General features: G+C 43.1%; 1 protein-coding gene across 3 annotated transcripts in view; it reads left to right on the top strand.

Annotated features, from left to right (window-relative positions):
- The first annotated feature begins 1,563 nt into the window (after positions 1-1,563).
- Positions 1,564-24,590, top strand: part of Exoc3 (exocyst complex component 3) — a 30,754-nt gene continuing 7,727 nt past the window's right edge. The window contains exons 1-9 of one of the 3 annotated variants that reach the window (XM_006227767.5): positions 1,564-1,747; positions 3,098-3,288; positions 9,107-9,326; positions 15,020-15,701; positions 18,260-18,377; positions 19,139-19,264; positions 22,292-22,392; positions 23,935-24,045; positions 24,335-24,485. In XM_006227767.5, the coding sequence (XP_006227829.1) occupies positions 3,115-3,288; positions 9,107-9,326; positions 15,020-15,701; positions 18,260-18,377; positions 19,139-19,264; positions 22,292-22,392; positions 23,935-24,045; positions 24,335-24,485 (1,683 nt within the window). In that variant the 5' untranslated portion in view covers positions 1,564-1,747; positions 3,098-3,114. Of the gene's footprint in view, positions 2,206-3,097; positions 3,289-9,106; positions 9,327-15,019; positions 15,702-18,259; positions 18,378-19,138; positions 19,265-22,291; positions 22,393-23,934; positions 24,046-24,334; positions 24,486-24,590 lie in introns of all 3 variants that reach the window. The other 2 variants (NM_001024964.1, XM_006227768.5) reach the window with 2 other exon arrangements.

A 24,590-nucleotide genomic window follows, 5' to 3' on the forward strand; every position in this document is an offset into this window, starting at 1 on the left:
CATTTTTTTCCTTCCCTACCTTGGTCCTGGTTATTCCTATCCCTGCCTATGAACTCTCCTGTACATTCAAAAGTATGCTTAGCATATTCAAACAATGACCCCCAAGTGTTCCCTGAGCTCTGTCACTCTGTGGCTTGCCAAACACTAAACCCAATTTTTTTTTTTCTGAGCTGAGGACTGAACCCAGGGCTTTGTGCTTGCTAGGCAAGCGCTCTACCACTGAGCTAAATCCCCAACCCCTAAGCCCAAGATTCTTATTTTATTTATTCATTATTATGTTTTTAGTTGAAAGGAAACAAGTTGAGCCCTTTCCTGAAGCAGTTCACCCGTAACTAGGCTAGTTAACTGAATCTGTTAGGGAACACCATGGCTAAACACTCCCCTACATAATGAGTAGTAGATTAGGGTTAGATATAAGGTAACCAAGAAAAACTGCAGCCTTGTCTTGGTAGCTGTGCCTCCAGACTTTGCAGTTAAAACACTCATGATGCTGAAATTCTTCCTGTTTTATCTCAAACTAAGTGGCCAGGGCACTTTCCCAGTTGCAACTCCTACACTAAGGTCTGCATCTTCAAAAGACTGACTTCATCGTATAATTTGCATTGTGGTTATGACAGGTTACCTACATTGTTCTTTCATTGGCTGAAGACCTGCCCCATCATCCACTGACTTGGGAGATCCAGACTTTGTAGTGATGTTATGGGTAGGCACACAACTTAACAAAAGTGTATGCAGAAAAGGGGGGTGGGGAGACCTGTCAGGGCAGAGTTGTCATACCTGATGGGTGAGTGGAAGAATCTAAACCCGCCAAGAATTTACTAAAAGTTCATACCAGGGTAGGAAAGTCTGTGGGTCTGCAGAGGTAGGGGAACCACGTTTCTGGCTGTTTTAGGTTCACTGCTTCCTTCGGCTGGAGGAATTCCATCAGTTGCTTTTTTGGCTTGTTTTTTTTTTTTTTTTTTTTTTTTTGGTTCTTTTTTTCGGAGCTGGGGACCGAACCCAGGGCCTTGCGCTTCCTAGGTAAGCGCTCTACCACTGAGCTAAATCCCCAGCCCCTTGTTTTTGTTTTCTTCGTAGCTTCTATGTGCTGTGTAAGCAGCTACCAGCAGCAGCCACTCTCGGTGGCTCCACTGTCCTGAACACTCGAAATCTAATAGCAGTCAGAAACCTCTGGAATGAGGGCAAAGACAGCAAGAAGAAATAAATACACGAAATATAAGTAGTGGAACCTTGAACACAAGACACAGTTAAGAGACGGAGAAGTGTGGCGAGACCAAGGTAGCTACAGGGAGGAGCTGAACAAGGGCAAACCTAAGCAGGTGAAAAGGGTGGGTACGGCAGATGCTACTAAGAAAAGAGGGGCGACAGAGGGCCAAACGTGAAAGGGCGGAGCCAGGCCTGAATCCGTAATTCTTGATCCTGAGACTGTGTCACCAGGAACAGGACAAATTCGCAAAGAATCTACCGAAAGACGTCCTTCACAACGCCTTCCAGGTTACCCAGGTCCCGTCCTTCCGCCCAGACGCCGGAAACGGAACTGACCACGCTGCACACTTCCGGTCCGGCTCCGGGAGGTGGAAGCAGCTGCGCGGATGGTGAGGAAGCTCTGCTTTGACAGCTTTGGGTCACCGTGCGGTGGGCGGGGCGCTGGGCCCTCAACTCTGGCACAGTGTACCCCTCAGTGGGTTTGTCCTTGGCGAGGGACAGCATCGGCCGACGTTTCTGGCGGGAAGCGACATTCTCTGCTGTGGGTCCCTGGGCGGGTTTGGGTTTGTCCTCCGTGTGCGTCCCCACCCCCTATCCCCGCCTTGGTCCCTTCTGCTTCTACCCTCAGAGTTCCCTTTTGCCCCTGAGACCGGAAATCTGACAGTCCTTTAGCTGCCTTTGGATACAGATTTGGTGGCGATCCCGCATTGTTTGCTTGTTTTTGTTTTTGTTTTTTTTGTTTTTGTTTTTTTGTCCGCTCTCCTTTTGCATCTGGCTTGTAACACTGCCATTGCCTTTCACCTGCCAGCAGGAGTGGTTGGATATTGAGTTTAATACCTAGCCCTGTAAACAGAATTATACAAGTTTTAATGTTGGGAATGCTGAGAATAACTAAAGAGAAAAACAAACAAACAAAAAAACAAAGCCTGCAATGAATCAGCCCCGTTAGAAGTGGTTGTGGAATCCTGTTTCTGTGGCCTGCTCAGATTTTCTTTTTGGGTATGTGTAATTTTATAGTCAGATGATGGAGGTAGTTTTCGAAATGCTGTTCCATTTGAATGAAAAATGCAAAGAGAGAGAGATACACAGGGAGAAGTTACATGACTGAAAACGCACAGTGGATTTTAGTGGTTTTCTGAAACTGCATGGGAATAGGGAGTTCCAGAAGGTTGGCCTTTATCACATCTGTGGATGTTGAGTAGCTGAAATCAAAGGGAATAATGTTATTAATTCCTTCATTTGCTGGATAAGTCATCAATTAGCCTGTGTAGGTCCATGACTAGGATAGTATGGGATCTCAGCCTAAAGGCTGATTGACCTAGTATCTGAACATCTGTGCTTAAGGGGAACAAACTACTCAAGTAAGGACAATATGTACCTTTTGCTGTCTTCCCTTTGTTTTTAGAGGTGTTAAAAAGTAAGAAGTGGAATCTTGGGTATCCAGAACAGTAGAAAGGGAGTCCTAAAACTCGTGTTTGCCCACTGGACTGCTGAGGTGTATGTAATAGTTGCTGTCTTCCAGTGACGACCCCATGGGCATGGGAAGCAATGGGCTGAAAGCTCTAGGAATGAAAAGCTGATCTTTCATAGGGCTAAGAATTGTGTTGGAGATGCCTTTGACATAGTCCCTATATAAATATTCTCTGTGTGTGACTGTCTTGCACCTGTGAGATATCCATGCATCTCTCTGTTAAGGTAAACTCTTCCCAGCAATTGAATTCTAAAGATTTGCAGTTTTGTTAAGGAGTTTATGACCCAAGTTCAGCTTTCATTTCTGGTTTACTAATTTAAATATAGAAATTCTCCATTAGTTACACGGTGATCACATGACCTTTGCATACGTGTGGAGTCATCACTTCATTTTAACATCCCCTCTCCTTTGTGTATGTAGTGTACCTGTGGTATGACATGTGCAAAGATTCTGCCTGCTTTTCGACTATGAAGGAGACAGACCTGGAGGCTGTTGCAACAGCAGTCCAAAGGGTGGCTGGGATGCTTCAGCGCCCAGACCAGCTGGACAAAGTGGAGCAGTATCGCAGAAGGGAGGCTCGGAAGAAGGCCTCTGTGGAGGCCAGGCTAAAGGTAAGATAGAAATGATGGTACAGAGTCGTTTGTCTTACGTTTCTGCTCCCCACTACCCTGCTTGCCTCCAGCCCTATTATATGAATATTTTTCTCAACTGAGGTTTTCTCCTCTCAGATGACTATATATATATATATATATATATATATATATATATATATATATATATATATATATAGAGAGAGAGAGAGAGAGAGAGAGAGAGAGTGTGTGTGTGTGTGTGTGTGATGAAAGGAAACCTGGTATTTTTGTCTTCTCTCTTACTGTTTTCTCTAGTTCCTTTCATTTGGATCAGACGTGCTCAACCTGTAGATACTGATTCCTTTGGGGGTCGAGTGACCCTTCACAGAGGTCAGTCCCCTAAGACCATCAGAAAACACATATTTACATTACAATTCATAATAATAACAATAGTACAGTTACGAAGTAGCAAGGAGCCGGGTGGTGGTGGTGCACATCTTTAATACCAGCACTTGGGAGGCAGAGGCAGGTGAATCTCTGTAAGTTCAAGGCCATCCTGTTCTTTAGAGCAAGTTCCAGGACAGCCAAGGCTGTACAAAGAGATTCTGTCTCGAAAACCTACCAACCAGCCAACCTACCAAACAAAACAAAGTAGCAACAAAAATAATTTTATGGTTGGGGTCACCACACCGTGAATAACTGCATTAAAGGGCTGCAGCATTAATAAGGTTGAGAACCACTGCTCTAGACTCTTTTCACGCTTTTCTTCACAGCTCATAACCCCCTTTAGCTTTTATGGTGTGCTTTTCTCTGTGTGTACTTAAATCTAGTTTCTACAGTTCTGAAAGAAAGCATGCCGGATTTGTTTTTCTGAGTCTGACTTATTTAATGAAAACGATCTCTAGTTTTTCTCATCTATTTTTCTGCAAAGGACTTAATTTCATCTTTCTTCACAGTTGGATAAAATTCTATTGTGTACTTTATCCATTCATCTGTTGATGGACTTCTAGGCAGTTCTGTGTCTTGGCTCTTGTGACCAGTACAGCGATAAGCACAGATGTGCTTGTAGTACCTCTTTGGCTTGTGACTTACTCTTGGATATATACCTGGGGGCGATGAAGCTGGTTGGTTTGGTAGTTTTCTGTTTTGAAGATACCTCCATACTGATTTCATTGGCTACCCCAGTTTACAGCCTAACCAACAGTGTGTAAAGAAGGTTCCCCTCCCCCACATCATTCTTACCATTTGTTGACATTTGTTCTACTTAACAAACAACAACAAAAATTTTCTTTTTAGATTCACTTATTTCATTCTATGTATATGAGTGTTGTGTCTGCAGGTACGCACATGTACCATATGCCTATCTGGCGTCTACAGAGGTCAGAAGAGGGCATTAGGTGCCCCCAGAAACTGGAGTTGGGGATGGTTGTGAGCCACCATGTGGGTGCTGGGGACTGAAGCCAGAACTACAGGGCAGGAAGTGCTCTGGATCACCAAGCCATCCCCCTGGCTCCCACATGTTTTGTTTTTGTCTTTTTTAATGATAGCCATTATGATTGGAGTGAGGTAGAATATTAATGCACTTTTATCTATCAATTTCTGCTTGTTTGATTGATTGTGTGTGTGTGTGTGTGTGTGTGTGTGTGTGTGTGTGTGTGTGTGTGTGTGATGTTTTTAGACAAGATATCACCGTGCACTTCCTGGCTGGCTTTGTACTCCTGCGTAGCCCAAACTGACCTCAAATTCACAGTAGTTCTTCTGCTTTAGGGCTTGCATGCTGACTTTACAGTTGTGTGTCACCACACCTACACTCAGTATAGCTTTACTTGCATTTTCCTAAAGGATAATGTGGAACATTTTTCATGGGTCTTATTTTTTTGTTTTTGGCCATTTGCATTATTTCTTCTTTTGAGAGCTGTGTGTTCAATTTGTTTGCTTGTTAATGGAGATTTGAGGGTGTGTGTGTGTGTGTGTGTGTGTGTGTGTGTGTGTGTGTGTGTGTTGAAATTTTGAGTTCTTTATGGATGGTAGGTATTAATTCCCTGTTAGATACAGAGAAGGCAAAAATCTATTTTGCAGGCTGACTCTCCATTGTTTTGGTTGTATCGTTGGCTGTTTAGAAGCTTTTATTTCTTGCTGTTCTGTTTGTCAACTCTTAGCGATTATTTCATGAGCATATTTGACTTCTTTTCAAGTCTTCTTTGCCCATGCTTATAGCTTACACTGTTTCTCTGTTTTCCTGTAGCGTTTCAGGTCTTACGTTAAGGTCTTTGTCCATTTTTTAATTGATTTTTGTGCAAGTGAGTTACAGGGATCTAGTTTTATTCTTCTGCATGTGGATACTGAGTTTCTCCAGCACTGTTTTAAAGAGGGTATCTTTCCAACTATGGTTTTGATACCTTTATCAAAAACTAGATGGTTGTAGTTGTAATGCATTTTCTTTCTTTCCTGGATCTTTAACCTGTTCCATTGGTCTGGGGGTCAGTTTTCGTGTCAGCACCATGCTGGTTTTGTGTTTTGGCTTAGTAGTATAATCTGAGAACAAGACATGTAACACCTAAAATATTCTTTTTCCTGCTTAGAATTGATTTGAATATATTTTGAAGTCTTGCGCTTCTATAACAATTATAGGATTGCTTTTTCTTACTGCTTTGTTTTTACATATCTCTTAGCTCTTTGAGAGTTTTCAGTTGTCTGCAATGTGGTATGGAGTTTGATCTCTCTGAGTCTTATCAGATCCATTTCCATTTCTCTATCCAACCAACGTTGTGTCCTTCTAAAAAAAGAAAAACAACAACCTTCCAAAACCAGTTTCTGCTGCTCAGACATTCTTAGATGTATGCTACTGTATGACTACTGGCGTGTAGTCAGCTTACCAAGTGTCAGGTTCTTAGAGAAAACTGAGCTTTCTTTCCCAGCAGGTAACAGTTGCTAACCTCTCTACTGCTAGTCATGGGACTGTGTACCCCGCTCCCTCCATATGCTGGAATTCAGTCTGGTTTGGGCTTGCACAGGTGTCGTGCATGCTGTCAAAGCCACCGAGTTCATATGTGCAGCTGCCCTACTGTATCCAGATGTGTCTGTGTGACCATTCACTGCCTCTGGCCCTTACACACTGTCTGTCACCTCTTCCGCAATGGTCCCTGACTGAACTTTTTTTGAGGCGGTGGTGTTAGATACAGTAGATATGTTCCCTTTAGGCTGAGCATTCTACACTTTTTTATTCTCGGCACCTTGGCTAGTTGTGCGTTTCTGCGTTAAACGTCATCCTCTGAAAGTGAAAGCTGCTCAGGTGAGGATGGAGGAATGCGTGGATCTACTGTGTGAAGAAAGTCAGTGGGAATCGATTTTAACACTGTCCCTCTAGCAAAATAATAGTAAGTTCTCTTCTGAGGCCTGCGAGCTCTTTACCCATGGGCCCTCGGCTCAACAGTGATGCCGGGGCGAGAATTATCATGTGGAGCTGCGTTTAAATCCAAGCAATGGGTTTAATGAGTGTTTTGTTAGTAATTTTATTTCCTCTACGTTTACCAGGAAGGTTGGTCTATTGCAGTTTTTTGTTTTTTTTTTTTTTGGTTCTTTTTTTCGGAGCTGGGGACCGAACCCAGGGCCTTGCGCTTCCTAGGTAAGCGCTCTACCACTGAGCTAAATCCCCAGCCCCTATTGCAGTTTTCTTTGTTTTTGTTGTTGTATCCATAGACTACTGCTGTGTCTTCACAGGATGATTTTGGTAGGGTTTCTTTTCTGCTTTCTGAAATAGTTTGAGGAGTGTTGGTATTAGCTCTTGAGTTGAATGAGGAATCGATCTGTCTAGATCTTGTTTGGCCACTCTCTACTAACTACTTCTATCTCGTGATTTGTTTCAGGCGTGTTTGTTTATGTTCCTTGATGTAATTTGGGTAGGTCATCTGTATTTAGTAATTTATTCATTTCTTAGATCTTGCAGTTTGGGACCATAGCATTAAATTATTCCCTAATGAGCCTTTGGATTTCCTTGGTATGTATTGTCCGTCCCCTTGCCATCTCCAATTTTTATTAATTTGGGCCTTTGTTCCCATCTGGGTTATTTTGTCAATCTTTCTTTGTTTTTCCAAAGAACTAACTCTTTGGTTGACTCTATGTATTGCCATTTTAATTTCCATTGTATTAATTTCATCCTGATCATAATCTTTATTATTTTTTGCTGTTTCAATTTACCTTGTTCTTGTTTTTCTAAGATCCTGAATTAGATCCTTAGTTAATAAGATTGTGATATCTGATTTTTTTCATGTAGACATTTAAAGCTGTGAACTTTTCTTAAGATAGCTTTAGCTGTATCCTAAAGGTTCTGATAAACTGCTTTTATTTTCATTTACAAAGCATTTTTAAATTTCTCCTCTGATTTTTTTATGACCTACTGATTGTTCGAGGTTATTTTACTTAGTCTCCCAATTATTTTTATATTATCTGTGATCTGTCTTGCTGTTGATTGCTTATTTTATTCCATTGTGATCTAATAAGATATAAGAAATTATTTGAATTTTTTGTATTTGTTAAAACAAACTTACTATATGGACTAAAAAGGGATCTGTGTTGGAGAAAGTTCCATAGTTTGATGAGAAAAATGTATATTATTCAGATGTTGGCTTGAATACTTTGTAAAATCAGGTGTGTCTGACCTGTTATTACGTGACGCTGTGAATGCAGCCCAACATAAAATACTAAGGTCGTATAAAAACATCAAGTTATAAAAGCGCCATTGTGAAGCTGAGTGCTAGCTTTGTAGGTCAGATTCATTTGCAGTGCCAGTGAATTCGGCCTGCCTGTGTGTAGATGAGCTTTAAGTCCGTTTGCTCTTTGGTGAAATTTAACAATAAGGTTTCCTTATTGATTTTTAGTCTAGATGACCTATCGATAACAGTGGGATTTTTAATTAAATGATTATTGAAGTTATCAGGGCCTGTCTACCCCTTTGTATCTAGTAGTATTTTATAAAATCATGAGACCCGTTATTTGGTACGTTTATTCACAATTGTTATATCTTCTTGATGGATTGTTCCTTAATTAATAATACGGATTGGTCCTTATGTCTTATGACTAGTTTTGGTTTTAAAACTACTTAATCAGATCTCAGAATAGTGGCCTCATTTTTTGTTTGAAGTCTACTTTACTCTATTTAAGTCAAGCTAAGGACCTTCTTTTCAGCTTTTCTTTGTTCTAAAGTAAATCAGCTTCTGTCCTTCATTCTCAGTCTATGACTATCCTTGCCCAGGAAGTGTGATTCTTGAAGATAATAGACACTTGGATCTTGGTGTGTGTGTGTGTGTGTGTGTGTGTGTGTGTGTGTGTCCCCGTCCAGTCTGTTAATTTGTGTCTTTTATTTGGAGAATGAAGATTGTTTTTTATTGAGTGTTGAGAGCAGTTTGCTGGTTACTGTAATTTTGTTGGTTATTTTTCTTGTCACTTGGGCTGTTTGGTCTTTGCTTTCTCCCCATCCAAGTAGGGTTTGCAGGTTCACGGAGCTGGATATAATCGAATCTTTATTCCCCTTTGTTAATCTATTCCTTTTGAAATTTATTCCTTTCTGTAATCTCCTGAACGAAACTGCCTTTTTCTCTGCTTTCTGCTTATGAATCTTTTTAAATATTGTTTTACCTTTAAAATATAACATTGTTTTCTTCCCAGGCAGTATTATAAAACAAAAAAGTTACTGTACGAGCCATTAAATTATTCTCTTGTCTTTTTTTCTCCCTAAAATTGGTGTGTTTGTCCCCCTTAAATGGTTCTTTCTGAACGTGATCCTCCCTGGAAAACTATTCCTCAGGAAATCATGTATGGCTGTCATTGGCTCTGCTTACCTGCGTGGTATCTCCTTTAGGCCGCAATCCAGTCTCAACTAGATGGCGTCCGCACAGGCCTAAGCCAACTGCACAATGCACTGAATGATGTCAAGGATATCCAGCAGTCACTGGCTGATGTGAGCAAGGACTGGAGGCAGAGCATCAACACCATCGAGAGTCTCAAGGACGTAAAAGACGCAGTGGTGCAGCACAGCCAGCTGGCTGCAGCTGTGGAGAACCTCAAGAACATATTCTCTGGTGAGTGCAGCTAGGAGAGGGGAACTGGGGGAGGGTTTGGGTGGTTCTAGAACACTCATGATGGTGCCTTCCCATATACATGCTTGCCTTTCCTCCAAGCACTGGTCTGTGAGATGAGTGCAGACAGACCAGCATTTCGTTGCGATGTATTTTTCAGGCTTTTCCTTGAGTGCACAGCAAGCTTGATCCTGCCTGCTCACGTAACGTCTCTGAACATGAATGGAAGGGTCAGTTGAGCAGGTGTAAATAAGGACAGGCAGAGAGAATGCTGATCTGTGTCAGGGCAGGGCACACACGGACACTGCAGAGCCAGTGTGGTTAGCTGTGGATGAGTGACGAGGAGTCTACTGAACAAGAGTGGAGGTAGAAGGGCCTGCTCCTTAGAGGGGCAGCTCCATGGGCAGGATGGGGGGCAGGCCCTGAGACAGAGGGTCTTGGAGAACAACAGGTCTTAAGCTGGGACAAGTAAGTGCACAGGCCAGGGGCCAGGAGTCTCGCAGTGTGACAGTAGGGCTGTGAGGAGAAGAGGCGGAGGGCTGGCTGACTGGCCAGAGCCGTCTCTTTGGTACTGCGTTATGGAATGCAGAATGTTCCACAGCTCATTGATGTCAGCTGTCTCTAGTCACGAACGTTTCAGTGTCTAGAAAAGTCTCCAGAAACATGGGAGCTACTTCTCTAAGTGTTTGGCCAATTCATTAGTGATGTGACTAGGCTAGGGCTTTTCTTTACAGAGAGATCTGTTCAGCTTTTCCACTGCTTTGCTTTTCAGTCTGGTAAGTTTTATTTCCAGGAATTTGTTTGATCTGGGTTGCCAAATTTCCTGGTAGTTTTTCAGTCTCTTTTTCAATTTCTTAAAAATTAGTAATAATATTCCTACTTTTGTACTTTAATTAGAATCTCTCCTCTTAGACCATTTGAGCTAAGGGTTTGCCAGTTTCCTTAATCTTTTCAAAGGACTCTATTGGTTTCTCTGTTGGTTTATATATACTCTGTTGTTTATCTGTATTCTGATCTCTATTACTTCCTTTCTTTTAGCTTTGGGTTTGGTTATTCTCTTTTTTTAAAGATTCATTTATTTTATGTGTGTGTTTGTCTACATGTATGTATGTATGTATGTATGTATGTATGTATGTGTGCCATATTCATGCCTAGGGCCTGCAGAAGTCAGAAAAGGGCACTGGAGTCCCTGTAACTGGAATTGTAGGTAGTGGTGAGCCTCTGCGTGGGTGCTGGGAACTGAATTGGGTTCTCTGTAAGAACAGCCCTCTGTTAACCACCGAACCACCTCTTTAACCGTCTCCTTTTTTTTCAGCTTCTTAAGTTGTGAAGTTGGGTTGTTAGTTTAAGAACTTTCTTCTTTTTTTTTTAATTTATTTTTTTATTAATTATTTATTTACATTTCAAATGTTATCCCCCTTCCCGGTTTCCCCTCCACAAGCACCCCACCCTATTCCACTTCCCCTTTACCCACCCATCCATTCCCACCTCACCCCTCTAGCATCCTCCTTCTCTGGGGCATTAGTCCTTCACAGGACTAAGCGCATCCCCTCCGGCTGAGGCCAGACAAGGCAGTCCTGTTCTGGGTATGTAGCAGGGGCCAAGGAGCAGCCCATGTGTGCTCTTTTGTTGGTCTCTGTGGAGCTCTGAGGGGTCCGGTTAGTTGACACTGTGGTTCTTCCTATGGGGCTGTAATCCCCTTCAGCTCCTTCAGTCCTTCTCCTAACTTCCATAGTGGTCCTCGAGCTCAGTCCAGTGGTTGACTGTAAGTATCTCAGGGACAGCCTTGTTAAGCTCCTGTCTGTAAGCACAGTATAGCATCAGCAATAGTGTTAGGCATTGCTGTCCCCCATGAGGTGGATCCTGAGTGGGGCCTGTCACTGTACTGCCTTCCCCTCAGTCTCTGCTCTACGTTTGTCCCTGCATTTCCTTTAGGCAAGAACAATTCTGGGTCAAAAATGTTGAGATGAGTGGGTAGCCCCGTCCCTCGCCTGGGCGCCATGTCTGTCTACGGGAGGTGGCCTCTTCAGGTTCCTCCTCCCCACTGTAGGGCATTCATCTAAGGTCCCTCCCTTTGAGTCCTGAGACTCGTGTCCCAGGTCTCTAGTACATTCTGGAGGGTACACCCACCTCTACCTTTATAAGATTAGATTTGAGTTTATTTTCTTGCGATTCAGATGTGCTAGAATCTTTGCTGTGGTAGGATAGATGGGTCCCGGTGATTCAGATGTGTTAGAATCTTTGCTGTGGTAGGATAACTGGGTCCCAGTGATTCAGATGTGCTAGAATCTTTGCTGTGGTAGGATAGCTGGGTCCCAGTGATTCAGATGTGCTAGAATCTTTGCTGTGGTAGGATAGCTGGGTCCCAGTGATTCAGATATGTTAGAATCTTTGCTGTGGTAGGATAACTGGGTCCCAGTGATTCAGATGTGTTAGAATTTTTGCTGTGGTAGGATAGCTGGGTCCCAGTGATTCAGATGTGCTAGAATCTTTGCTGTGGTAGGATAGCTGGGTCCCAGTGATTCAGATGTGCTAGAATCTTTGCTGTGGTAGGATAGCTGGGTCCCAGTGATTCAGATGTGCTAGAATCTTTGCTGTGGTAGGATAGATGGGTCCCGGTGATTCAGATGTGTTAGAATCTTTGCTGTGGTAGGATAGATGGGTCCCAGTGATTCAGATGTGTTAGAATCTTTGCTGTGGTAGGATAGCTGGGTCCTGGTGGTACCATAGTGTCCAGGCTTTGATGGTGTTTTTATGCCGGCCCTTACCCATCTGGTCTTCCACGAACAGAAATGACTCAGAGAGCTACATCAACAAAAGTCCACCAAAGCATGGATGACTGCTCATACAAGCTGGAATCTCAGAGCACGTTGCACAGCCTTCAGGCAGCTCAACGGGTTAGAGTGTCTTTCCAGATGGCTTGGTTAATCTTTGTTTCTTCCAGGGCCCCTGCTGGCCTTTTGTCCTTCTGGGCAATTCAGCACGTCTCCTTGCATATGGACTGAGAGTCCCTGTTTTTTTCTTTATTGCATAGATCCTCTGTTCACACACGCTCCGCTTGTTTTGTCCTCATTGAGAGAAGGCACCGTCTCCCGTGATCTGTACAGAGCTGTGCCTCACCCTTCAGTTATGTCAGGTTTTGCCTCATATGTTCTTGTAGTCTGTTTGAGATGCAGCGATGATAATAATTGTCATAACTGTATAACTGTACCATCTTGTTAACAGACCCCTCTGTTACATCCTCCTTCAGTCAAGCTGTTTTGTCTCGTGTAACAGTGCTCTTGACCCTTTCCATTGCCATTTGCACAGGCAGTCTTCTGTGGACATGTATGGTTGAATCATGTATGAACCACATGTATGGTTGTATACATGTGGTTCTCCTACATGTATACATATGCACTGTATACATGATTAGTGCTCAGAGAGGTCAGGAGACAGCGCAGGACCCCTTGGAACTAGAGTTGTAGATGGTTGTGAGGGTTACAGATGGATGCTGGGAACTGAATCCAGGTTCTCTGGAACAGCAGCAAGTGCTCTTAAACACGGAGTTATCTTTCTAGCCCATGATTAAATCATTTTTAAAATACTTTTTCTGCCATCTATTTTGATTGGGGAGTTTAAACTGCTTATAGTTAAAATAATTACTGATTTTTTTGTCCCTTATATCACATACTATAGTTTTCTATGTTTTCTAATGGAACACTTAAATTACATTTTTTCTTTTTGTTTTGTGTATTTAGATATTTTCTTTGTAGTCACTGTAGTGTTATTGCCTCCAGATTGAATTTATACTATCGCAAATTCACCCACCTGTAAAAACTTTATTTCTATATAACTTCATCCCACTCCACCTCACTTTCTCCTTTATACCTTTTATATGTCCAAAAACAAACTGATACTCTATTAGTTTTCCAGATCAGATAGAAAACAAAGTATTAGGTTAAATACGTGCACTTGTATTTACTTTTATTGAGGTTTTTCCTACTTTGTTTTATTTTATTTTTTTTTTCTTTTTTTTCGGGGCTGGGGACCGAACCCAGGGCCTTGTGCTCACTAGGCAAGCGCTCTACCACTGAGCTAAATCCCCAACCCCTACTTTGTTTTATTTGAGTTTTATTTTATTTGTGTTTTGAGATGTTCCCCAGCTGGTCATGAACTTGCTATAAAGCTAAATATGACTTGAGTTCTTGATTCTCCTTCCTCTACACCACAACTGCTTGGAACTACGGGTGCATGTCACCATTCCTGGCTGGAATTTCTTTGCAACTCTCAGTTATTGTCATTTTACAAGTTACTGTCTGTCTAATGTCTTTTCTTTTTCCCCACAGGATTCCCTCTAGTGTGTCCTACACACAGGTCTAACTATAAAGGTTTTTCAGCTTTCTCTTATTTTGGAATCCTAATTTCTCACTCACTTTTGAACGATAGTATTGCTGGATAAAAGATTCTTAGTGACAGTGGGGCTCGGTGGCTCACAATTGTTAGTTCAGCATGTGAGGGCTGAGGTAGGAAGATTATTGCATGTCTGAGTTCAGTGTGGGCTACAGATTGAGAACCTGTCTCAGAGAATAATAAAAAAGAAGAAAGAAAAAAAGAAGAAAAGCCATTGCTAGTTGGTAGTATTTTTTTAGTACTTTCAGTATATCTAAAAATATTTTTTAATATTAAATACAATGTATTTAGTGCCAGATACATCTGGCATCCAAAATTTTTGATAAGAAATTTACTAGTGACACTCTTTAGGGTACCTGTTCTGATACAAGTGTCTTCTCTCACTGCTGTCACAGCGCCATGACCTAGTGTGGGCTCCTGACTTGCAGGTTCACTGCCTTGCTTGATGACATGTTCACATCTTCTTCTGTCTACCATCTTCTTCCCTGGAGGCCACCACAGTATACACGCTGGCCTGCCTTACAGGTCTATGGGTTCTTCTGGGCTCTGTCTACTTTCTTTAGCCTTTTTCCTTCTGTTCCTGGTAATTGCCAGCCTCTCTTAACAGTTTCGGTTCCACCTCCTGCCTGCTCAAATTCCCCTTGTGCCCACTTCAGTTAAATGGTTGTTTTAACGTTTGTGTCTAGTAGACCTGCCGTCAGGTCTTTTCTGAAGCAGGCGTACTGATTTATTTTTGAGTATTTATTGAGTGTGGCATGCTCGTAGTGTTCTTTGTGGTTTTGCTTTAGGCGTTTGATTCTAACATTCTAAGCCTGGGTCCTGGAACCTGCCTAAGCATACGTAGGGATACATGCACACACATGGGTGCTTTTGAATGTCCTTATCTGTTAGACTTCCAAAGGGATAGAAAGAAAATCAGAGAAAGGAAGGTAGCCATTCTCCTTATTTCCTGGAATTTACCTCAGTAATGGTGGCTATAAAACAGAGGCAGCAGTCAATAATCAGAACACACATGAAGCATGGTTTTTTTTCTGAAGCCTACGTTAGCTCTGGAAAGATGGCGTCCATTGCCTTAGACAAACAGAGCATATGTAGCTGAATGGACCATAATTACTCCATTTCCATCAGGCCTTTTATATCTAAGTTTGTGAAAATTGCCAGTCTTCCACAGACTCAAGAGTTCAAAACCATCATTAGGATCTGTCAGGGCTGCTGTCCAGGTAGGAAGATGGACACCAGGTGCCTCCTGCTTTACCTGCTGTCATCTCTGTGTTTTCACTGAGTCAACTTGTACCTTTTTCTAGTGCCTGAGATTGTGAGGGAGACCCAAGATCTCATCGAGCAAGGGGCTCTCCTGCAGGCCCACCGGAAGCTAATGGATCTGGAGTGCTCCCGGGATGGGCTAATGTGTGAGCAGTACCGCATGGACAGTGGGAACAAACGGGACATGACCCTCATTCATGGCTACTTCGGTAGCACACAGGGGCTCTCTGACGAGCTGGCCAAGCAGCTGTGGATGGTGCTGCAAAGATCGCTGGTCACTGTCCGCCGGGATCCCACCTTGCTGGTCTCCGTGGTCAGGATCATTGAAAGGGAAGAAAAAATTGACAGGCGGATACTTGATCGAAAAAAGCAAACTGGGTTTGTTCCTCCTGGAAGGCCCAAAAACTGGAAGGAAAAAATGTTTGCCGTCTTGGACAGAACTGTGACGACTAGAATCGAAGGCACGCAGGCGGACACCAGAGAATCTGACAAGATGTGGCTCGTGCGCCACCTGGAGATCATTAGGAAGTACGTCCTGGATGACCTCGTCATCGCCAAGAACCTGCTGGTGCAGTGCTTCCCTCCTCACTATGACATCTTTAAGAACCTCCTGAGCATGTACCACCAGGCCTTGAGCATTCGGATGCAGGACCTCGCCTCAGAGGACCTTGAGGCCAACGAGATTGTGAGCCTCTTGACCTGGGTCCTAAATACCTACACCAGGTAGAACTGATTTTATGCCTATGTGTCTTTTTATCTAGAAACTTCTTTTGTTCTGCTTTTGCACACTAACCAACAGTTTACAAATGGTTTCATGCATTTTAAGCCTCTTTCTGGCTTGTGAAGGTCTTTCTGTTCTGCCTGTTGGTGACTTATCCTTGAGGCCGAGCTAGGTGTCACGTGGGTACGATTTTCCTCCATGGTCTCCCCCATCTCCCTTGAGCTCTCTGTTGTGGACCCGGTGTTGATTATTTTCTGTGCTCACAGCGTGTATTCTTCACAGTGACTCCCTGGGACAAGTATAGTTTTGGGACATTTTATAGGTTGGGAGCACATAGCCCTAGGAAATTCAGTGACTTTTTCAGAGTCACCAGGCTGATGAAGAGATCACCAGGCTTTCTTTCCCACCAGTACACTGTAATGGTTAGTCATTCACGTACAAACAGTTGTACGCCATCTTAGCAGCCCATACCTGTAGTTCCCAAACTCAAGAGCCTGAGTAGGAAGACGGTCTGAGCACAGCCTGAAAAGAATAGCAGGACCTATCTTAAAGAAGTAGCCACAAGAATATATAGAAAGTATGTAAACTGTATAGAAAAGTCAGTTACTCCGTTTGCATTGCTGCGTGAGACCATCGGTTTTTGTTTTTTGTTTTTTTTTTTTTTGGTTCTATTTTTTTTTCGGAGCTGGGGATCGAACCCAGGGCCTTGCGCTTCCTAGGCAAGCACTCTACCACTGAGCTAAATCCCCAACCCCTAGACCGTTTTATGTGAAGGAACTGAGTCACTTTTGCATGAAGTAGTTAAAGGTGGACTTTGAAAAACATGTCAGTGGGAGGCTATCATGAGATGCTTTAGGATTAAATTAAATTGGTTACTAATTATTATTGGAAATTAAAGTGGTTATTAATTTTAACTTTTAAGAATAGAAAACAGTGATGAATAATATAGTGACGTGTCTTTATTTTGACCTTCTTGTCACCGTGGAGAGAGCGCGTGACTTTAACAGCGAGGATTATTTTGTATGTGTGTGGTTTGACCGTTTACAGTGGAGTGGTTCCATACCTCAGCACAGAGAGCTGTGAGCAGGATGAACTTGTAGGCATGGATGATAAGCATTACTAGGTAATCTTTAAAACCCGTGTACTTTATTATTTATTACTCTTAATCGTATGGAGGTATGGATGTGTCCACGTACGGTTATGTGTATGTGAGTGCAGGCGCCTTCAGGCGCCAGAGCTGTTGGGTTCTCTGAAACTGGAATTACAAATGGTTGTGCGCTGCCTGCCATGGGTGCTGAGAAGTGAACTCAGATCATCAGAAGAACAGCAAGCGTTCTTAGCCACTGAGCCATCTCTCCAGCCCTGCTATTTTATAGCATTTATACGGATGGCTGGAATTTATGCCTTTGCCACTTTATGAGGTCCAAATAACCACCATTATTCCGTTCTGTCGCCTTTCATGTTGTATAGCCTAGACCATCGTATGCCATGTGTCCTAGACTGTTGTGAACCCAGTCACATGTACACGAGACAGGTGGTACACAGTAACCACCTCCATTTGGTGGCTGAGGTACAGAGGGGATGATATTTTTACTTCTCGTGGCTGGCAGCAGGGGGAGAAAGATTCAAAGCTGGAGCCTGGGTCCAGATCAGTATACTGGACTGCGATGTGTGTTCATGGAACTTGGCAGGTCTCTGGCTTAGATTTGTTTCTCTTGAGCCATGCTGAAAGTGTCTTTGCACTTAAGAGTTCTCTTCACATTGATCATGTGTGCTTTACTACACTGGGCCCTGGAGAAGGTAAGCCATTTTTCCACTGGAAACACAGAGCATTGAGGTTTTGGTTACAGATAACCGTTTTTGTGAAGTTCTTTTTCACTCAGAAGGAATGCTATTCCAATATATATTTGAGTGTGTAGTATAATGCTATAGGTGTTTTGAGTGATGAGTCCTAGACTTTGGTGAGCCCAGTTGCATGCACAAATATATTTTCTATGAAACTTAGCATGTTTCCCTGCCCTCTGCACAGTAAAATGAATGTTATCTTTCTTTACTTTCAAACGTCTCCTTCAATAACATTTATCTCTTGCCTTAGTCTCACCCTCCTGTAGGAATTACTTTCATGACAGTGCTTAGTGTTCCAAATAACAGTACTTGTCCATTGTCTTCTTAATGAAGTGTGATGATTGGATAATTTCTGTTTGTATGGTCCTGACCTCAGCTCTAGAGCACAGCGAGTTAAGACAGACAGACCTTTGTGGACTACTTCCTGCATTTGAGTGCAAGCCCCCTGTGCATCTGGCACAATGTGAAGAGGCCATATTGAGATTACCTAAGTGACTGTATAGCCTGCATGGTGACATCATGGAGTGACTCAAAGACTTGACTTTTCATTCTGTGTTTTCCATGTATGAGCCCTGCTGTTCTTCCTGACTTTGTGGAAGTGTCAGCACTGAGATCTCTAGGGTGTGCGTTCACATGTCTAGCTGAACAGTAGACTCCCTTGAGAGTGTTTGAGTGTCCGCTGTGGTTTGCCGCTTACACCTGCTTTTCACTGCAGTGCAGAGATGATGGGGAATGTGGAGCTGGCCCCAGAGGTGGACGTTAATGCCCTGGAACCGCTCCTCTCACCAAACGTGGTCTCTGAGCTGCTCGACACATACATGTCAACACTCACGGTGAGTAGAATTGGGTTGCAGGGCCAGAACGTGCTGTGGCGGTTGTCTGTCTGTAATGTGGTGAGACACCTGAGCTAGCTCTCCTCAGTAGACTAGCCATCCCTCAAATGGTCTGGGCATGTCCACTTTCTGTAAGACTCTGGCCTGGGTCTGGAGCTTATATGAATGGATTTCACAGATACACGAAGCTTTTCTGCTGGAGGAGCCAACCTCTGCCAGCCATTTGCCTGGCAAGGCTATGAACCAATTCATACTGTGTTCCAGGGTGGGGTGACAATTTGAGGACCAAGGGGCCAGTCTCACATGAAACTCAGAACCATTAGACAGCCTCAGTAAGAGGGAATAGTAAACAAGATGGCATCTGAGCTCCCTCTGAGAGTCCCTGAGGTCTGCAGAGCTGTGTTCTGCTGTGGCCTGAGATGACTGGGCTAACGAGTCTGTTCTCTAATGTCCTAGGCCTAACCATCAGATGCTGGACATCTGGTTTTGTCCTCCAGCATAATGTTCACCAATAGCCCTCTTGATCCTTTCCCTCTTTATCTATAGTTAGTGTTTTGGTGGTCCACATACGAAAAGACCAGCATGAGCGCTGCACCCCAGTGAACTGCATGAGAAGAGCCTGCTCTAGCAGGCTCTGTGCTTGGAAGCAAGGATTGCTGTGCAAAGCTGTATCTAGTCTGTGCAGCTTACAAGAGCTACCGAGAGGATGTTGGTATAACTCAGAGCTTGTTCTTTCCTTTCCCATAATATCAAACTCCTAGTCCAACATCATTGCCTGGCTTCGGAAAGCACTGGAGACAGACAAGAAAGACTGGAGCAAAGAGACGGAGCCGGAAGCAGACCAGGACGGCTATTATCAGACGACACTTCCTGCCATTGTATTCCAGGTATAAGCCCTATTAAAGGTCCGGGGGCCCATGTGGTTAATAGGATCCGTTGGCTTCATAGACAGCAAATATCTTAGACTTCATAAAGTAGATGTAAGAACATGCTTTCCCTGATACCTCTATCTCTGCTTTCTAGAGCTAAAGAAACTGAGGCTCAGACTTACACTTACCAAGTAGTGTTACCCAGAGTCGCTTGAGATCTTTTTGGGTCTGCACTAGAGGTTAATTCTATTGGTTGTACCTGGTGCTCCTGTTCTGCGCTCTTTTACGTTCCATGCTGGGAAATGGTCAAGACTTGTCTTCAGAGTGCCACATAATTAAGTTTAATCTCGCACATAAGTGCACATAACCATCCTCCTGGCCCCACCTCTTTGTCAGCCCTCTGGTCACTTTATCACCGCATGGTTATAATGAAAGGGTAAATATTTCCCTGTGCTAGAACTCCAACTGAAGGTAATTAGTAAAATGTGTGCTAGGCTTTTTTCCCCACTGGAAAAATTGTTTAACTCCATTGTTTTTCAGATACTTTTATTTTTGTCTTTGAATTTGGACTATTCCAACTGCCAGATAATTTTTTTATTAATTATATACTTTCTTTTTTGAGATTATAATATAATTGCATCATTTCCTCCTTCCATTTTCTCCTTCCAGACTGTCCCATATACCCTCCTTATTGTCTTTCAAATTCATGGCCTCTTTTTTTATTAATTGGTGTTATATACATTTATGTGTATGGCTATACATATATGTTTTATGTCATAAATACAACCTGCTTAGTCTGCAAAATGTTACTTGGATGTATGTTTTCAGAGCTCACCATATTGGATAACTAGTAGTTCCTCCCTAGGAAGACTTTTTCTCCTACTCTCAGCATTCCATAATTGCCCCTAGTTCTTTGTCTAGAGTTGAGGCCTCGTGAGCTTTCTCTCATCCGAGTTAGCATGTCTGTTGGTACTGTCCTTGTTCAGGGTATGTTTTGGCAGCCATGTTAGTGAGACTTCACTGGTATAACTTCTGACATTTCTAGGAGACACCGTCTCACAGCAAACTTCTATCTCTTTGGCTCTTGCAGTCTTACCTCCCTCTCTACACAGCGATCCCTGATCCAGGTGATTGTGGTAGATGTATCAGTTGGGACTGGGCTCCACAACTCTGGGTTTTGATTATTTACAGTTTTCTGTAATGGTCTCCATCTCTAGCAAAGAGAAATTTTCTTAAGGAAGGGTGAGGCTTACACTTACCTGTACTTCTTAGTCACTGTTCTCTTTTGCTGGGAAAAGACGCCATGACAAAGGCAGCTCTTACTAAAGAAAGCATTTAATTGGGGACTTGCTTACAGTGCGGAGGTTCGGTGCGTTTGGTCCATCAGCGTGGCGGGGACTTGGCAGCATCATGGTGCTGGCACAGTAGCTGAGCGATTTACGTCCTGACTCACAGGCTTACATTCCTGATGCAGGCAGAGACACAGACACAGAGACAGAGCAGAGTGCTGGTTATCGCCAATGTGTAGATGCCACCACTGCACCCACACCCTTCAAAGGCTTCACCTAGATCTGTTGAGATGAGCATGTGATTTTTGTCTTTAAATCCATTTATGTGGTTTCTTAAATTTATTGAACTGTGTATGTTGAATATCCCTGCATTTCAGGGGTAAATCTAGCTTGGTCATCTTTTTGCTCTATCTGTATTCTCTGCAATTATTTTATTTGAATCTGTGTTCATCAGACGTATTGGGCTTTAGTTTCTGTTGTTGCTGTTGTTGTTGTTGTTGCTGTTGCTGTTGTTGTTGCTGTCGTTACCTGTCTTAGTCTTAGAGTGACACTAGCTTGATAGAAGTTCTCCTCCCCTCCCCCCTCCCCCTTCCCCCCTTCCATCTCTCCTCACCGCCCCCTCAGATTTTTAAAGAATGATTGACTGTAGAACTTCATTCACTGAAAGTCTGGTCTGGTGTACTTCATCTGTGAATCCATCTGATCCTAGAATTTCTTTATTATTTCAATTTTCTCATTTGGTATGAGTTATTGACATCTTGGTTTAATTTTGATGGTTTTGCTAAATCTAGAAATTAATTTCATCTTAATGAAGTACAGATTTTTAAAGTATTCCCTTTTAATAATCTGACTTTTTTTAGTATCTATTATCTCCCTGTTCATTTTTTATTCTGTAAGTTGGATCTTCTCTTTCTTTTTCTTTATTTTTACTGAATTCTGTTTTTCCAGTCTGGGCTGTCTCCAGCATTTCCATCAGCCTTATGTTTGTATTTTCTTGGGCATTATTCAGGTACAAGTTTTTTGTATGTAATTTCATTGAGATGCTTCTTTGTGTCTTCTTTAAGTTCCTTGAGTTATTTGATGAAGTTTATGTGTTCTTTTGAATTCTATTTCCTGATTTTCATATAGGCAATTCTTATTGACAAGCATTTTTATAAGGTGTGATAGGTTTTGGAGAAGAGATATTGTTTGTATTTTTGTGATGAGTTCTGGGCATATAGACTTCTTTTGTTAGTTCTGTGTCTGCTGAGACAGGGCAGGTTGGGGTAGAAGAGCGAACAGGATACATAGGCAGGCTGGATCTGGAGGTTGGAAATGGCTTGGTAGGAATGAAAGCATGTGGACGAAGGAGACGGGACCGCTGTAAAGAATGTGTGTTCTGGTCCAGGCTTGGGGTGTGAGAGGAGATCTAGCTCAGTGAGAGGTTGAATATTGTATGGTAGGGGCCTGTAAGTTAAGAGCAGGGAGAGTAGATCATGGGAGATGCCTAGAGGTTGTTTGAGGTGCAACAGGGGTGACCAGACTAGGCCAGGGCACTAGATGAGGACTCCAGACTAAATCTAGCAGGTTGAAGAGAATGTGAGAGAAAAAAGAGTCAGGCAGACTAACCAGGCAGACCTTGGAGAAGGATGTCCCAGGTAGAATTTTATTAATGGGAACATTATTCTATGCTTTTATAATACTGTTTCACAATTCTTAATGCCCTGTTCTTTTATGCTGTTGTTCTCCTTTTGTGTCTCCTTTTTTCAATTTTTAGATGTTTGAACAGAATCTTCAAGTTGCTGCTCAAATAAGTGAAGATTTGAAAACAAAGGTATTAGTTTTGTGTCTTCAGCAAATGAATTCTTTCCTAAGTAGGTATGTATTTTTGCCAGTAATCTGAATTACAAATTATGTGTTTTAAAATTAAGAATAAAACCTGTTGATTCTAGGATGCCATTTTTCAAAGGTTAGCCCCTTTTGTTGTTCAGAGATGCAAAAATATTTAAAAAAGAAGAAGATGCAAAAATGAAAATATCCTAATCAGATGGGGCATGTGACATACTGTTTTACAGTGGGCCTTTCCCTGTGAATTGTTCACATAACGATGTTCAAGTCTGGACAGAAGAATCCCATGAGCTCTGTCCTCCCATCATAGTGCCCAAGTCTTCTAGGCCATCCTCACATGCCTGTTCTCTTCTGTGCCTCCCTTCTATCACTCTGATGCCCAGATGTTGCTGAGTCCCAGATTCTCTGTTAGAACCACAACAATATCAGTCATGTAGTAGGTATCTGACATCTTATATTAAAGTTCGTCGTCTCAACTGCTAGGTTGGCAGGCCTGTGTGTCACTGTGGTCTAAGTATGTAGGCTTCTGGAGCATGAGGCTGCTCCTCTCCCTCTTCACTAGGAAGCTCTCAAGAAGCCGGCGTGGTCTCTTTTTACTCACCAACACGTCTTCAGTGTGCGTGGTCAGATGTCATGTCTCTGACAGCCCAGTTGCCAGCCAGACTCCTCCCTTCCTTAGAGTTCCATCTGCTACCCACCGAGGGATCCTGATTTGATTCCTCTCAGTCCCAGGGCCATAACTGATCTCCACATTCCACCCATAGAATTGTAGCTGAGCTCCTCAGTCCATTTATGGAGTCATTGCTGAGCTCTCCCAAAGCTGTCATTTCTCAGCGTCACTTCCAAGTCAGTCACTTCATTTTTGAGGTGGGGCCTTCTATGAAGTGGATTTTTTCCCCCCTTGGTTGATCTTGAACCACAGATGGGCAAAATCAGAATAAGTGTGTAGATCTTCCCCACTAGTTAACAGTTTGAGGTTAATGAGTCAAAAAAATATACAGAATGCCACAGTGGCACCCTAGGTGTTTGTTTTCCAGATATCTCAAGACTCTGGTTATTTTTTGATTCATTTCTTCATCTTATCAGGTGTTGTCTGGTAATGTTTCTCACACTGATGAGGGTTTTGTGGAAGGTTTTGTGCCGTGGTATATGTGAGAAAATCAGAGGACAACTTTGTGCGGTTGGTTCTCTCCTTCCACCTTTATGTGAGTTTCAGGGATCTACCTCAGGTAGACAGGCTTTGGGCAAGTACCTCACCTACCGAGTCACCTCTCTAGTCCTGTTATAGGAGTTGTGGGTACCTGGTTCATGAAATACTTTTCTAGTAACGGTCATGCGTTTCACAGTATCTTCGTGTCAGGAGACCAAACCATATTTCAAAGCCTGCTATAGAAATTATTTTTAAAATTCATTTAACATGATTGACTCTCTCCTCTACCATTGATATGATTATCCAAAAGAATGTTTATGCTTAAAGATTCCTCTGGTCCCAAAGTGGTGCCATGAGGCCCCTGACATCATGATGTCTACCCGGCACTGTAGACAGCTCTGGGATCCCCAATGTAATTTCAGATACAAAGAGGAAGCCCAGCTTTACAAAGAGGAGCACCTGAGAAACCGGCAGCACCCACACTGTTACGTGCAGTACATGGTCGCCATCATCAATAACTGCCAGACCTTCAAGTAAGCGCTGTGAGGGGCAGGGTGGGCAGAGAGCAGGCAGGCATAGCTTCAAGTAAGCGCTGTGCGGGGCAGGGTGGGCAGAGAGCAGGCAGGCATAGCTTCAAGTAAGCGCTGTGCGGGGCAGGGTGGGCAGAGAGCAGGCAGGCATAGCTTCAAGTAAGCGCTGTGCGGGGCAGGGTGGGCAGAGAGCAGGCAGGCATAGCTTCAAGTAAGCGCTGTGCGGGGCAGGGTGGGCAGAGAGCAGGCAGGCCTAGAGCTCTTCCCCTGAGCTACTGCTGCTTCCCTGCAGAGAATCCATCATCAGTCTGAAAAGAAAATACCTAAAACCCGAAACAGAGGAAAGCCTGTGTCAGAGTCAGCCCAGCATGGATGGGATTCTAGATGCCATTGCTAAGGAAGGCTGCAGCAGTCTGCTAGAGGAGGTCTTCCTGGATCTAGAGGTGAGCTTGGCTCCACCGCTAGGGCTCCCATGGTGTGGCAGGGGGGTTGGGGAGTTTCATGTTCTTCTGACTACACTGTCACCTGCCTCATGTAGCTGATACATG

Source organism: Rattus norvegicus, chromosome 1 (genome assembly GCF_036323735.1).
Source record: "Rattus norvegicus strain BN/NHsdMcwi chromosome 1, GRCr8, whole genome shotgun sequence".
Lineage (NCBI taxonomy): Eukaryota > Metazoa > Chordata > Mammalia > Rodentia > Muridae > Rattus > Rattus norvegicus.